General features: G+C 24.8%; 2 protein-coding genes across 2 annotated transcripts; one reads left to right on the top strand and one right to left on the bottom strand.

The window, feature by feature from the left end:
• Nucleotides 1-1,607: 1,607 nt before the first annotated feature.
• On the top strand, nucleotides 1,608-6,542 carry LOC129618457 (protein Vago). The gene is made up of 3 exons (XM_055533219.1): nucleotides 1,608-1,742; nucleotides 6,050-6,179; nucleotides 6,274-6,542. The coding sequence occupies exons 1-3, from the start codon at nucleotides 1,640-1,642 to the stop codon at nucleotides 6,518-6,520; spliced, it is 480 nt and encodes a 159-aa protein (XP_055389194.1). The 5' UTR covers nucleotides 1,608-1,639; the 3' UTR covers nucleotides 6,521-6,542.
• Nucleotides 6,543-9,023: 2,481 nt separating this feature from the next.
• On the bottom strand, nucleotides 9,024-15,035 carry LOC129619196 (arginine esterase-like). Its single transcript, XM_055534321.1, has 3 exons — nucleotides 15,032-15,035; nucleotides 9,715-9,846; nucleotides 9,024-9,613 (listed from the first exon to the last, which is right to left on the bottom strand). Exons 1-3 carry the CDS (start codon nucleotides 15,033-15,035, stop codon nucleotides 9,024-9,026), a joined length of 726 nt encoding a protein of 241 aa, XP_055390296.1.
• Between the last annotated feature and the right edge of the window lie 1,996 nt (nucleotides 15,036-17,031).

The following is a 17,031-nucleotide window of genomic DNA, read 5'->3' as shown; positions in this document are numbered from 1 at the left end:
TGAAAGGATATTATTCAATAATATTGTGTTTTCCATTCAATACTTCAAATATTAATATTGATTTTATTTTAAAAATTAATTTAATTTATTTAGATATTGTCCAGTATTTGTTGTATTTTGCATATGGTTGTATAATATGTTTAATAAACTAATTATTGTTAAATACTTTGATTTAATCAGATATATAGCTGTTGCCTTAGACTTCTATATTAATTTTTTTCAGAAACTTTTAAAATAATGAGAATAATGAAGGCATAATTTCAATTTCCAGTTAAATATTAGAGTTCGTTATTGAATTAACAATGGATTTTTGAGAAAATTTTTAAAATTGTTATATCTTAAGCTGGTAAATAGTAAAGGTAACTAATATCTTATTATTGTAATAAATATAGCACCACACACACCATTATAGTATATACGAAAACATAAAAGAAAATATTTGCATAATTTACAATAATAATTATAAATTACAGTAGTGGTCCATATAGATAATTGAGTTGAAAGTGTAATAAATAAAAATTGAATATAATTATTTAGTATAGAGAATACTTTTAAAATCAAAAGTGAAAATAGCGATTAAAATAGTCAAAACAATTCAGTATAGTTTTGTGCAATATTTTTTATAGCACAGAATGTTTAAAGGGATCATCGGTTAATTCTTCATCGGCTTCAATGATCATCGGTTAATTTTAAAGGGTTTGTAAATTTTAATTTGAAATTAGAAAATGCTGCGAAATGAATCTTAAAATTATATTATTTTTTAAGTAATCACTAATTACTACTAACTAATTTGGTAAAGAATCATATGAACGGAGGTAGTCGTCATTGAAGGAAAGTAATAAGTAACAATGGAAACAGTCTTAATAAAATATTTACTGGTTTTTATTTTGATCTTTCTTAAATTATAAACTACCATTTTCAATCTGAAATTTTAATGTACATTCAATTGGACGTACAGTCGTGCAATGAACAGGGGTGACCTTGTTCAATTGAATCACATAGCTACAAATTTACAACAGTTGAAATTATTGAAAATTTTACATTTAGGCACCATCTCAACTCTCACAAACTTTTTTCACTCCTGTTTTCCTCTTCCTCTCAATATTGGCAACACAATTATATACAAATTACGTATAATTTTAGCAAAATCTCAAAAAATTATTAATCACCTAACAAATATTTTATTATACATAAATAACACGATGTTGAACGCAATTTATTTTCACATTAATTTAAATTATTTAAATACGAAATTCAATTAATATTTCAGTACATGATCTTGTCTGTACATATACATACTTCTTACCTCAATATACCTCTATAAATATTTTTGTTTGTATGAATGTGTATAACAGATTCGCAGCCAAATATAATATAGACATAAGTACATGTATAAAATATTTATTTACTTTTAATTTGCAATAATTTTCTTTAAAAATAAAAAAAAAAAATATTTTTTATCATTATTTTTTTTTTTATTAATTTTATTATTCTTTATTATCATCATTTTGATTTTTGAATAAGGAAGAAAATATTCATGATTTATAATTGATATACAAAATAATTATTAAAAATAATTATCAATTTAAAATAGTTGTAAAGTAAATCTGAATCAGTAAAGACTGTACTAAATAAAAAAATGTCGTCGAATCAAAATTTAATAAAATTTTCAACATTAATTATTTTTATAGGAGAATATTCTTTAATAATAAATGGTTTACCACAAAATCGTTATATAAAAAGTTAGTTATTACAATATTGAATTAAATAATAAATTAATTATAAATTATTTAATAAAAATAATTAATAATAAATTTCTAATAAATTTGAGTTCATAAAATACAAGAAATTGGGAAAATTTTATGTAAAATAATCTTATTTTATTTTGGAAGTTGTGGTTACCAATTAGTCATTATAATTAAACTGTGCAAATAAATTTTTGAATTAATTAAATAAAAAGAGAAACTGTAATTAAGAATTTGAATATTTTAAATTTATTTTGTGATTAAATTAAAATAATTAATTTAAATAATCTTGTCATTTAAATAAATTGAATTCTCGTTCATATTTATTAAAATTGAAATATTAACATTATTGTTAATTAATTCCAATATAAGGCTATAATAAACATAAGATCGTTAGTAATTTGATATAGAGACTATTAAATTTTATATAACAATAATGATCAAAATAATACTAAAAAATTAATAATATTCAAAACGATAATAGATATAGTTGATCGTGTCAACTTTGTGATAGCCGTACGAATAAATTATAATTTAAAATGTCGAGGATAATCAACACACAGTTTCATACAATTTCTTGTTAGTGTCTAGTGCTATTTCGTACATATATGATAGTTACCATATAAAACCTAAAATTAAATGAAAATCTAAAAGAGTTACACTGAAAACGGTAGTCAGATCAACAAATTCGTTTATCCAATATTCAGCCTTTTATAGCTTAAATAGTTTTTCAACTATAAAGAAACAACTTATAAAGTTGTATGGAAGCTACCAAATTTTAACATTTTTTATCAAGCATAACCGCCTTAACAATATATTTACTTGTGCAAATTTCCAAAATTATGCAGCTTTTAACGAATATAGCTGCCATTTTACCATATTTGTTTTTGCGATATTTAAGAACTGTAGATTAGACAGTTATTATGATATAGTCAAATTATTTTTTAAGTTTTAGGAGTCAAGCAATTTTAACAACTTTTATCATAATAGTCATGTGGAATTTCAATACTATAGCTTCTATAATTTCTAAGTTGTAGCCAAATAAAATTGTATGGTACCGAATCAGTACCTCGATCATACTCAATTTAAAAAGAGTTCTGGTATTTACTATAATAAATCATTTATGTGAAAATTTGGTGAACTTAGCTCAATTAGTTTTTTAGTTATCATTGGAATTGACGAACAGATGGAGGGAAGTTTCAAATTGCATTACTGTTCATTTAAGATTTTTGGAATAAATTAAAAATTAAAAATTTCCCAATAATGTTTCCTCCTTTCGAAAAATTAAATAATTTAATTAACTTTAATCCTTATTAAATCAATAATATATGGAATAAAGTAAAATTCATATTACAAGGAGTTATCGAAAAAATAATGATACCGATAATTTTGATTTAATAGAGTTTTTAATTACAATTTACTTAAAAATTTTCTGTAGTTTCTCATGTCATGCCATAAATTTTCTGTAGTTTCTCATGCCATGCCATAAATAAAGCTATTATACGCTTTTATCTCGAAAACAATCATTTTTTCTTCAACAGTATACCAAAACTTATTTACTTATTTACTTTATTTATTAACTACCTTTTAAAATGTACACGAAAACATTCTCTCTTACATATTTCCATAACGCAATTATTTTACATTCAATTAATATGTAAATTGAGCCTACATATAAGTCTACATTATGTACATATACGCTCCAAAACTCTAAACTCTCAGTATAGATGAGCTTTTCCCATTAATTTTTTTAATATTAAAATTGAACTTAAAAATTTACTTTCTAGATTTCATTGATGATCAAGGTCAAATAAAATATTAAAATGCTGAATGTTAAAATAAAAATAAATTGTATACGAAATAAATTGATAAGAGAGTTTACTATACTCGTGTGTCAGTTAGGATCAAAAAAATAACAATTTTTTTCATTCAATAATGAGTTTTTTTTTGTTATTCTATTTAAATAAATTTATTTATTTATTTAATAAATTGTGCATAATTCAAACGGTAATTGCCCATTTGAATTAAATAGATTTTTAGGGAGCTTTATAATTTCTGCGGAATATTCTGGATTAAATTTTTAATTTATAAAATTTAAGATTTAACAATATATGGAGAGAATGAGATTTATTAAATGAGATGCACGTTGAAATTATTAAATGAGTAAAAATGCAAGTACAATAAATGAGTAAAAATTAGAGCGGATTATCGTATCGTATACAGGGTGATTCAGAAAGGTATACAACAACATATACCTTTGTTTAGAGGATCGAAAATGGGTAAAACTTTTGTTCACTTCAAGCCCTGTCCTAGCCCTTTTAGAAACGGTTCATTGGAAGCCCCTTTTTTTTTCGGAACGGAAGTAATATAATCAAAAAAGCTTGGATAAGTAGAAATTTCGTGAAAATTCGTTAAAATCCCTGTATCTCGGAAACCTTTGAGATTTCGCACCTAGTTCTTAACAAAAATTTTATCCATTTTCGACCCTCTAACCTATGGTGTATGTTATTGTATACCCTGTATATAGAAAAATGAGCGAATTATCGTATAAACGTGATCAGATCAACAAACGGCGTTAAATATTTTTCATTCTGATTTTTGGAATTTCAAATTAAATGCTAACGCTTATATTATCAGAGCTTTAGACGCGCAATGTTGTTTAAATTTCAATCAATTATATTAAATACAAAATATTTATTACGTATGTGTAACAAGGAAAATTTTCAGTTTGGGTTGGAATCTAGATTGGAATAGAATTTATGCCGTTTTAAAGTTTTTGTTGATTTTACACGAATTTCTTATTAAAATTCATGGGTATCTAAATTATTTATACTCAAAATGATGTACTCAATATTAAATACCCTCTAATATATTGAGTGAAAAAATAATGACCAGTATTACGATTAACATAGGAATAATTGATCAGTTTACAGGGGGAGGGTAACGTTTTTCGCATGAAGGGCTGTTTTCAAAAAAAATTTTTTTTTTAAATGACTGCAAATTCAAATGTAACATAAATAATACATTTGTAATATTATCATAAACGAGATTGAGTTGTAGTTATTGCGATTGTGTATCATGTCGTAGTGGCTACAGAAATTAAATCCCTTAAACACCTTTACAGATTTTTTGCAAAACAAGGATAATGCGTTATTGTAATTTTCAATAAAAAAATACTCAAAAGTCCACGAATTCGCGGTTTTCTTCATTAAATTCTTTGGTATTTTATTAATTTCTCCTATATATGAAAAAATATTAAATAATTTCCGAATAAATTAAAAATAACACGTATATATTTCTTATTTTACCTATTTGCAGCGAAACGTCTTTAGATTATCAATTTGAATGTATATTTATACGCAAAATACATATTTGAACATACAATAGCAAACTGGCGAAATGAAAAACCGTAACATTTTCTAAGTGTACCGTCTTATATATACTGGGAAATGGGGACTAAATCTGAGCTATATTAATAGGCCTCTTCTGTTCACCTTCTAGCGTGTATTTTTGTGCTATTGTTAAAAGCCACATTTTGACTTACATTCTTAAAATTATATTGAAATTTTAACGAACATCGTTACGAATTCCAGACCACTGTATATTGCAATATACAATTATAGTTATAATTATAATAATAAATATAATAATATTTGCTTAAAAGCAGAATAATTTTCTTTTAAAATTTTTTACACTTTCCCGGTATCTAGATAAATTATTATATTAGATTAGATTAGAATAGATTTGTAGAATAGCAGGGGTCAACCTTAGACCAGATTACTGCAGCCTTACATACTTATTGTAACATACAATCATTTATAAATCGTCACCTATAATCCTCACAAGAGTTACTAATCACCTTATAGAATATACACATGTCGAAGCTTTTGTATTACCGCCATAATGCTTCCATTATGCAATACAACCAGTTACAAGTGAAACAATTGCCTCCTGACCAATACTTAATGGCATTGCAAAAGCATTGAATATGATCAACCGCTTAATCTTCATATCATGGGAAAAACTACACAAACCGTCGCTAGAATGTCCGAAAATTGAGACATTGGAACAAATTTTTGAAAGTGATAACCCAGTCTGCGTCTTAGGCCCGACAAAAGCTACCTTCGCTTCAGACTTTGATTATGTTGATCATTCGGATATATATAGCGGACGATATTCCGCTATACATCCGGATAATTTTGTTAATCTAAAATTGTGTTTATATAATTACAAATTTAAAAATTAATTGTCAAATTGGTGTGCGTAATAATGAATTATTTTTTTTTTTTAATTTTATTTTTTAGCAATAGAATTAGAACCAATATGTACTGATAATGAAACTGGAAGAAAACTTTTAGTTGGTGAATCATTGAATCGACATGATAAATGTACAAGAATTCAATGTATTGGTGATGAAAATTTATGGCAATATGAGTAAGTTGATTCCATAACTGAAAACAAAAAATATTATTAAGTTTGTAATATTGTAATTTTATATTGAAAAATAATTATTCTTATATTATTTTAGATGTAATGTACCAAGTTTAAATGGTGATTGTGAACCAATTGATGGACCAAAACCAAATGGTGTATATCCTGATTGTTGTCCAAAATATCTTTGTATAAAAAAACTTTCTGGTGATAATTATGTTGAAAAAACAATTTATGATCATTATGGTAATTTATTAAAGAAAACAACAACACAAATAATATCAGTTATTAATGTTATCAGTCGAACAAATACAACAAAATTAACAAATGATGCTGTACGTTGATTACAGAACTTATGAATTAAAATAATTTTATTACGATATGGAAGTAAATTTGTTTAAGAGAGAAAGAGAAAAACTAATGAAATGTATATGTAAATTTTAAGTATAATTTAATTTTAGAATTAGTAAAAGAAAATTAAAATAATTAAGTATGTTGTATAATTTTTGCAGAATTTATGGGTTAAGAAGAAATTGGAATTTTAAATGGGAATTTAGAAATATTTCCCCCTGTCAGCAAACAATTTTTTAAATATTTTAAGCACGATCTTTTCGATGATAAAGCATTGGCTGATTTTTATGGCAGAAATTGTTTACAGAATTAATTGTTGACTGTTAATTTAATTAATTTCACTGACGTGTCAATATTTTCACTTTAAATCTCTCAATTTTCAGAGAATTTTCTCTTGAAATTTAAATTGTTATAAAGCATTATATAAAGCAGTATATGCTTACGTCTACTGCAGTATTACTGAAAATATATAATATGGAAAAGTTTTTAGAATTTATGTATAAAAGCCAAAATTCTTACAATGTTATGGGATTTTTTAAGCTAAATTTTAAGAGTAATTCTCTCATTTTTCTCATTTTAAAGGAAAATCGTTTTGTTACCATAATAATATTATAAAGGAGAAGAGAGAAAACTCTCTACGGCTGATACCATTTGATTATGCTTAAAGACATTACATGGCATATTACTTTTATTCCAAAACCATTTTCAGTACCATTTTCGTTATTTACAAAAAGGGTCATTGCTACTTTATTTCAAGAAATGGTTTTACAATATAATTGCTCATAAAAGTGATATAAATAAAAGTGAATAAGAAATGATTAGCTAATTAATGGTTAAAACAATTCTTATACATTTAATGATTCTTTTATAATTACATACTTTTAGGCTAGAAAATAATTGAATAAATAGTTCGATATATTCTATACCTACTTAAAATGGAATAGATTAAAATGTCCTTAAAATATATATCATTTGAAAAAAATACCTATAGCTGCCACTCAAGTCACGAAAAAAAGGATATACATAATATTGCCATTCTATTAAAATCAAATTAGAAATTAGAAAACCGAAAAATTTGATATTACAACGTTTTAATCAATATTACAGCGTCATCTAGTGCAAAAATATCATCAATTAAAAAAATTTACATATTTATTGGCTGCTTGAATTGCAATTAATTCGAACAGCCTCAAAATATGTAAATTTTTTTATTTATTGTCATGTTGAATATTTTTTTACTGTACAACACTACTAAATACAATAATTGGAGCAATGAAAAATCTTGTTATCATAATCAAAACAAAATGACTATAAAGAAAAAAGGCGGGAGAAATGTACGATAATATTTTTAATTATTTCATAAGTGTATAATTATAATATTATAATATAAAAAATTTTAAATTTCAGAATTTTGTTTGATATTGTACTTTCGTCACCCAAACAAATTCATTAAGTAAATTTGCTTTTTTTTCAGAATGACGATTTTTATTTACAAATATCTTAATCCAGTTTAAGTCTAGTCTAAATTGGAATGTAATTTTTCCTGATTTCAAAATTGCTTAAATTAATAAACGATCCAGAAATTTCTAACTCATATAGCTGGTTGAACTATTGTACGTTATTATACGGTATTGATGCGCAATTATGAATTGAAGGGTTATTTTAAATACTAAATTTGTTATATAATTTTTTTAATTTAAATTCTAAATTTCAGGTCTGGTAATTTTTCATATATTGGAATAGAAATTTGCATAAGTGAACCCATGATATCATTCATCTAAATAAACAATTAAATATAAAAGGTAAAAGACTTAAAGTCGCAAGAAATGCGAAATTACTGATCTCTGTAATATCACAATTTTTATTGATTGTTAAGTGAAGATAATTGTCAGAGTTCACGATTTAATAATCAAATTTAAATTTTGAAAAGTACATACTTAATATAATTTTCATATAGTAGGTGTTAAGTTTGTCTACTGAACTTAAGTGTTTTATTATATTATAATATTTGTATATAAAGACGACCCCCTACCGACATACTTTTTTATAATCATTAAATTATTTTCTTCTTATCTAATCGCAAGAAAATACTTAAACGTACTTTCCCTTCTTTTTTTTACACTTAGTAATTTCTTATGGTTTTTTTAATTATTACTTAATAATATAGCAAAAATATTATTGATATTAGCATAAATATTATACTTAATTATATTAACCATTTGAACCAATGTTGAAAATTATATAATTTCGAAATTCCAAATTCGAAGGAATATTTGACGAAATTCGAAGTTTTTTTTTTTTTGAACTCATATTGTAAATAAGATGATTTTTTGAATGGGGAACTAGAAATAAAATTGCATTTTAGAAAATAGAATATTTTAGTTTTATTTTACATATTTTCTTTGATATCTTACAATACACAGTAATTTACAGAAAATATAAAATTTTAAAATCCTTAATCCTTTAATATTAAATTTTAACAAAATTTTTACACAATCATTTTTCATCTTGAATTTTTCGTATCCAATCTATAAATGCTGATACTCTTACAAATACTGATGGTGAATTTGGTTGACCGCATGGTATTTTACCCCATGATACAATACCAATTATTTTATTATTTTGTACTAATGGACCACCAGAATCACCTTGTGTAACACCTTTACCACCAATTAATGGACCAGTACATAAATTTGTTTTATGTAATTTATAACTAAAATAACCAATTGCTATTTTTGATATTTCATTATTAATAATTGGTAAATTAACATATTGTAATTTTCCGGGAAATATTGGTATATTTGTTTCTGATATACTACCCCATCCATATAAATTAGCATTACCAATTGGTATACTATCAATTTTTGGTAATTCAATTGATTTTATATTTGAATTAAATATAAATTTCTCTTTTGTATATATTAATGCAATATCATATGGATTTATTCCACCATTATATAAATCATGATTTTTATAATAATCAATTTTACGTATTTGTATTCCATTTTCTTCAATATCAAGATTATGGGCACCAGCAACCAATATTAATTTTTTTACTTGATTTTCTGATTTTAAACAATGGGCAGCTTTATATAGAAATAGAAAATAAAAATATTAATTAATAAAAATTTTATTTTAAAAATTAATTTTTTTTAATTTAAATTATTTTTATAAAATTAATAATTACCTGTTAATACCCAATGTTCATTTATTATAACACCCCCACATAAATGTAATGCATTTTTTCCATTAGATTGTTTTTCTTGAATAGAAACAATGTAGGGGGCGTTATAACATTTTGCTTCTTTACCACCGAAAACTATTGTTATAAATCCAATAAAATTTTAATGTATAAATGAAGTAATTATTATAGTTCTGAAATATTCAAATAAGAAAAAATATTAAAATAATTATTTTATTAAATTTTTTTTCTGGTAATTCTATAAAATTTTAAATACACTACAATAATAATTTTAATGCTGTATTAATTTTTTATCACACCGTGTAGCTGGTGGTTTGAAAATAAATTTAAAAAATTTAATTTAAATCTAATTTTAAAATCAATTTTAAAAACAATTTTGAAGAATTTGTGGCTTTATTAAACAAGAAAAAATATTAAAAATTTTCTTCTCTAGGAATCTATATTAGAATAGTTTCCACTTTGTTTAAAATAAATTTTTGATTTAAATTTTCACAAGCAAAACATCAAACTGCATAACCACAAATTGAGAATTGAAATCTTTTGAATTTTTGAAGTTGCAGTTTTAAATAATATGCAGGTTCTCTTTGAAGCAACAAATTCGCGCTACAAATTTTTTATTTTCAGTTTTTAGAATTCCAAAATGGTTTTAGAATAATTTTATTAATTTTATCCAATTGCAAGTAATGCAATTATATTAAAAATTACGATATTATACGGTATTTCAAAATTATCAAATTTTTTTCTCTTTTATAATTACTCAAAATACTCACCAGGGCATATTGTTTATGCTTTTTAAAACCATATATGGTTTTTTGCTTTATCAATTATTTTAATTCTTTTCCTTTGCTTTCTCAAATATTATTATTCTCGTATAGTCGCTTTTATATTAATTTTTATACTCGCGCGTTCGCTTACTCTACCGGTCTATTATGAAATGAAACAATAGTTTAGAATTAATATTGTTTTAATAGAATTTTACAAGAATACAAATACTTTGAAATGATAAGACGATAAGATAAATAATTAAGATTTTGATAAGAAATTATTATAATAATTAAATGTGTATGTGTAAAATTAGAATATATATATACAATATTATGTTAACATAAGAACAATATTTAGATTATGTACTTATTTGGATTGTAAGACAAAAAAAGATGAACAAAAATTTTTTCAATTGTGAAATTGTAATATAAAAATATTGAATTGCGTGTATTCTTTGAATGAAATCGCCGTAGATTATATAGAATAACTTGATTTAACCGAAAAAAAAATTAATTGCAGCGAAAATATTAAAAGGTAGGCAAAAGTAAATGATTTTGGAAAGTTTTTCGGGCGACTCGGAGTTCTCTATAATAAGTATTTTTGATGGCGTACGTGCGTGTCCTTCAATATTGTTTGTAAATAAAAATACAAACAATGGCTAGATTTTATTATATTAAATCTGTTTAAAAATTTTAGACGGAATATTTAAATTTTTGTTAATATACAAATTATAAACGTACATATATGGCTTATATACAGTCAATAATTAATGTATAATTTAGATCTATGTCTACATAAATGAAGTGGGATTGTTATTACGGAAATTTTTTGAACAGGAACAAAAATATAGTACAGTAAAATCAGAAAGAAAGAATTAATTTTTCTATTAGCAAAATATGCCAGTAAATAATTGGAAATGTTTTGAATTAAAATAATCTAATAGTGAAGCGTTATTAGAATGATCTACAAAATTAGTTTGGATTTTCATAAAAGATCAGTTAATATTGTTAACGGAGGCAATAACACTTTTGTTATTGTTAATTGAATTTAGAATCCGAAAATTATGATAGTATAAAAATTTTCGTCATATTTTCAATTAATTTATCCTGTTAGTGTCAAATGCATTAGAATAATAACAGATTTTTGGAATTACGAAAATTTTTAAAAAAAGTGTTACGCCGAACCTCTGAATACTGTTGGATTAAAGTTGTTTCGGTGAGAGGGAAGTCTTTATTATTGAAATTGTTTTGTCGACCTTTTGATAATTTGAATTCCTTTTGAACTTTGCAAATCCAACCAATTTTATGAATTTTATTTTCTATTTTTTTTAATGCAACCGAAGCCTTCATCTCTTTATGTGAAAAATTTTTTCATATAATCGACTTATAATCGATACAGGTTTTAAAAATCATTGAAAGACAAAATTTATCAATAGTGGAGGACTTTAATCTAAACTAAAACGTACCTGAATGGTCATAAACTCCTAAAACTAGTCAAACTGTCACCTCGACATTTACATGCTGTTCTAAATGTGCCATGGCAGAGTCCCTGATTTCCTCATTTACTTGGACGACTCCCAGATCTGTATGAATTTCACTATTCCGCACATACCAGAGAACACCCACCATATCAAGAAGGACCTTATTCTAGAAAGTTTGTATTTGCTTGGCACAAACCCTAAAGCTGCAAGCCATACGTTCATATAGGCTTTATCATTTTGAGTATATATCAACAGCTTATTGTATGTTAGCAATCTAGATCTATGACCTAGATCTAGGAGCCATCAATAGTTTTCTTTATATTTGTTTTCTATTCTTTTCTTCTTTAGATGTTCTTTCAATCTGAGCTTGACATCCATCTAGGTATTTCACTCTATTTTGAATTTATACTATTGCGGTAACTATTGAAATATTTCCGTATCGTCGGTAAAAGTAGACACAGTAAGTGGAATGAGTGAAAATTTCATACCTTATAATTCCAACTTTTTAAATTCAACTCCATTTCATGTTACAAATGACAATTGTTTTAAATACGTAATTCTATTAAGGTATTTGAAATCCTTCGAAGGATATTTTTCATTAACCTATGTATGTACATAAATGATAAAAATATTCAAATACCGCTAGAAATAGAAAAAACAAGATTTATATAATTAAATCAACTTTTAATTAAAAAAACTAAAAGAAAATTATAAAGTTTAATTATGTTTTGTAAAAAAAAATTCCAAACCAAATTTATTTTTATATGTTTAAGTATATCTACATCATTATAATATACATATGTATGTATGTAGGTACATAATATAATTATATATTATTCTTTTAAAATGAATTTGTAGTAGTAGTGTTCAGCACATAGCCATAGTAATAGTATTAAAAGTATATAAGAAAATAATACACAAGTATTCTATATTTTTATATAATTCGTTTATAGCCTCCTAAACTATTTCTCTCTATAAAAACTAGAGCTTTCAAGGCAATCTAAAAAAAATCTTAATATTTTGTACAAATTAACAAGTCTTTTTGTATTTCTATTAAGTTTACAGGACCTATATATAATTTAATAGAGTAGAAACATTTGTCTTCTGTTGACGAGTGTGAGAAATGTGAAGATGAGTAAGGGAATCCAAGTTTTTAAGTTTTTTTCTTCTTCTATTGAATCGTGTAGCATATTTTATAGTGATTGCTTTATTGAATTCTGCATTCTACTACCATATTCGATAATCAAAACGATGTGTCCTGATAATTACTATTACAACAGCAATGACTTCCCATTGGTTGAAGGGGTATTATAGATAACTTGTACCATGCAATTCTAACTTCGATTATAAATGTCTTATGTAGTATGTACACACTGCTTACACCGCCTACATACCTACTGATTGCCGCATTCCATAAAACAATTAGACCAAGGTTTAATAGTGACTTTAGAATATTTTTTTTGAAAGGTGGTTAAAAAATAAAAAAAATGCATTGAAAATTTTTGTTGTGAAATTTTAAAAAAACCAAAATTTTGAAATTGATTTCTAATACTCAAAAATCTAACACTTAAGGTCACAAAATTGTTAATAATATTCTTGGTTAAAAAAATTTTAGTAGTGCATATACATGCTATGTGCATATACACGGTGATTCGCCAAGAAGTTAGGAGCCGTATACCATGGTCGAAATTCGCCATCAAAATAGGAGGCTCTACATTGGTCGAAAATGTATTAAATCGGAACTGTTTCCCACCTACGGGGATTTTAAGAAAATTGATTTAAAAATTTTCGAAAGGCTTTTAAAACTTTGTTCCGAACAAAAATTTTACCCATTTTCGTCCCTTTACCCGGTGATATATTATTCCTAACTAGTTTCTGAATCACCTAATCGTTTTTTCTGAAACAAATAGATTTTAAAATATCTTAAAGAGTGCTTTAAATAATGAACAGCGAGTTATTTGGTATCACATATTTTTTTCGGAAATACAAGCAGTTTTAGGAAAATTCCAATTTTCGTCATCTTTTATTTTTTTACTTTTTTTTTCCCAACAAAATTTCTCATGAATTTTTTTGAAACTTCCAAAAATTCTCTTTACAGAATTTTATACAGCTGCTTAAATTTTACTTGTACTTAAAAAAAATTGATCTTTTCGGTAATGGCTGAATTCTGATTACATACAAATTTTTAAATAGATCATTTATTAACCATATTAAGCTGATGGAAATTTAATAAATTTATAATGGTCATATATAAAAATTCATTAGAAAAATTTCCCTTTTAAATTATTTTCCTGCTTAGTTCTTTAATATTAGAATGCATAGCATTTCTTAAGATTACAAATTCTTAATTTGATTGATCGTCTGAATTCTTTTCAATAGCAAAATTTCATTATATAAGAAAAAGTTATGTGTAGAAATAAAAATCAAAGTATTCTAATTATATTTAAAGCCAAAAAGGTCTTTTTATTTTATTTAACATTCTTAATTAAAGTTTTAACAAATCATATTGTATAGAAGCAAGGCTATTTAATAATTTAATGAATAATCAAAACATTTTTATTGAAAAGAGTACACGTACGTACATATGTAATTAGATTGTAATCCTATATTTTTTCTTTCCTTCTTTTGCCCTCAATATTAAATTATTGTAGATTCTTATATTTCATTGTGTATAATATACTTTAATTATAATTTACAAATCAAATACATATTATATAAGTATAAATAATTTCTACATCTATACTACATTCATATTAAACATACAATATGTGTGCATACATGTGTTCCTGAAATATACAGGGTGGTTCAGCAACAAGTTAGGAGCCATATAACACCGAGTAGAAGCTATATATCACCGAAAATGAATAAAATTTTTGTTCGGAATATAGTTTTAAATCGGAACCGTTTTCGAGCTGCAGGAATTTTCAGAAAATTTGACTAAATTTTAAACATACCTAAGTTTTTTTTGCTTGTAGCTGCCATTTCAGAAAAAATAGAAGCTTCAACCAAACAGTTTATGAAAGGCTTTTAATACTTTGTTTCGAACAAAAATTTTACCCATTTTTGACCCTCTACCCGGTGATATATGGCTCCTAACTTGTTGCTGAATCACACTGTATATACGTTCATATTATATAAATATTAGATTAGATTGATGAAGAAGAAGAGTATGAAATTACCAAAGTATATTTTGAAGGACTTTTTTTTTTTTTTTGATTATATTGCACGCAATACAATAATAATAATTCGAACGATTCCAATAATATTCAATTATTCATTTTTCCTTTCGAATTACTTTCAGTTCAATAAGTCAGCATACCCACATACATATTTGTTTGATTGTGTGTGTGTGTGTGCGTAATGTCATTTTTAATAAGTATTATATAAACTATATTGGAAAATCTATTTATAGAACAAAAAAAAAAATTTTTTTTTTAATAATAGAAAAATAATAAAAATTCTTCTTTCATTACTCAAAAAAAAAAAACAAGAAAAAAAACAAGAAAACAAAAATAATACTCAACAAGTTACTAAAGCCAGCTAAAACGTTTATGAAATTGTATGTATACGGTACGGTATGTACATATGTTGACTTGTTTTTCAAAAAATGAAAAAAAAATATCAAATTGAAAAGAAATTTCAAATAGCTCCTCGTAAAACCATTTTGTTTTTTTTTATAATTAAAAATGTACTGATTGTGTTCGTATGTCTGTCGATTTAAGTGCCTCCTAACAGAAGTCTTAGATTAAATTCGCATTTGCAATTCTAATAAAAGATTTGCAATGGCAGCACATTTCTTGTAATTTGCTGTATAGAGCATACCATTTTTGTTGATAGAGCTGCAAAAGATCTTCTTCTGACAAAATTACAGCATAAAATTAATTTCTGCTTTTATATTTAAAATCTCAATTTATAGAGAAGTCATTATTAAGAGGATAAAGAGGCAGTATTTAGATTACTGCAGGACAGTTTTAACTAATAAGATCTCTCGCAGTCAGAATTGCAAACGCGAATTCAATCTTATTTAAAATGGCATCCTTTAAGTAAAAAATCTATGAAATTTTATATGCAAATGAACCTTCATATTCAGCAGTCATATGTGTGCAACATTATATTATGCAAAATACTGTACAGTTGATTTTACCATTCCGCTGTTGATCTGGGTAAACAACGAAAATAGTCCACTTTTGGTGCTCACCATTTTGGTTATGTTTTTACAGTAATGCGATTTTTCTCATATTTTTCTGTTATGAGGTCTCGAAATTTCTTGCAATAATGTCCTGTGCCTACACTTAAAGTTTATGGCTACTAATAAGTTGTTTTAAAACTGGGATTTTTCTTTTTAAAAATTATTGTGTCGAATTCTAATATTGCAGGGCTTAAATTTGTTTGCTTTTTCTAAAGCGCAAATTGAAAATAATATATTGATTTCTTATTGTGCTTCGAAATCGTATAAACAAAAATTAGAATGAAAAAGTGCTTGTTGACACTAAATTGTTATTTTAGAAGCCCTCCCAATATATTATATACTCTTCGAACATATTATATAAATATCGGCTTCTTCACTGTAAGGTTTAGCTCTGTAAGATTTTTTCTTGGAGTAAATAATATTAATATCATTAGAAGAACATGTTTAGTTCCTGTTCAAAGTTATGGTCTATTAAAATTTGCAAAAATTTTATTCTGAGGTGGCTTGTCTCCCAAAAGTATGCAATAATTATTATAATATGTTATACATAGATAGTAACAGAATAGTGTTGATATTTAAACGAATATAATTTTTTCACTTAACTTAAAATGTGCTTTTTTTTAAACAATTAGTTTGTTCCTAATTTATTTGTACAAATTTCAATTTGACTCATTGTAAAACAATATACTCATTTTAGGCAAGGCATACCCGAAGAATTTTATAAGCGACAATATGTTTTTTTTTTTTGTTTTTTAATTTCATACTATAAAATACACGCAGTCATAATATTCTAGAATACTTTACAAATTAATTTGAATCATAATAAAGAGAGATAACACGTGTATCGTAAAAAATATTTTTTATAATC

The sequence above is a fragment of the Condylostylus longicornis genome, unplaced genomic scaffold (genome assembly GCF_029603195.1).
Source record: "Condylostylus longicornis isolate FDR11 unplaced genomic scaffold, ASM2960319v2 ptg000001l, whole genome shotgun sequence".
Classification (NCBI taxonomy): Eukaryota; Metazoa; Arthropoda; class Insecta; order Diptera; family Dolichopodidae; genus Condylostylus; species Condylostylus longicornis.
Note: the sequence above shows the minus strand (reverse complement) of the source record. Positions and strands in the feature narration are given on the sequence as shown.

Coding starts and splice junctions, on each gene's coding strand:
- LOC129619196 (XM_055534321.1), bottom strand. Junction 9,614..9,714: donor TGAACATTGGGTATTAACAG/GTAATTATTAAT, acceptor TTCTATATAAAG/CTGCCCATTGTTTAAAATCA.
- LOC129618457 (XM_055533219.1), top strand. CDS start 1,640: ATGTCGTCGAATCAAAATTTAATAAAATTTTCAACATTAATTATTTTT. Junction 1,743..6,049: donor ACAAAATCGTTATATAAAAA/GTTAGTTATTAC, acceptor TTTATTTTTTAG/CAATAGAATTAGAACCAATA. Junction 6,180..6,273: donor GAAAATTTATGGCAATATGA/GTAAGTTGATTC, acceptor ATATTATTTTAG/ATGTAATGTACCAAGTTTAA.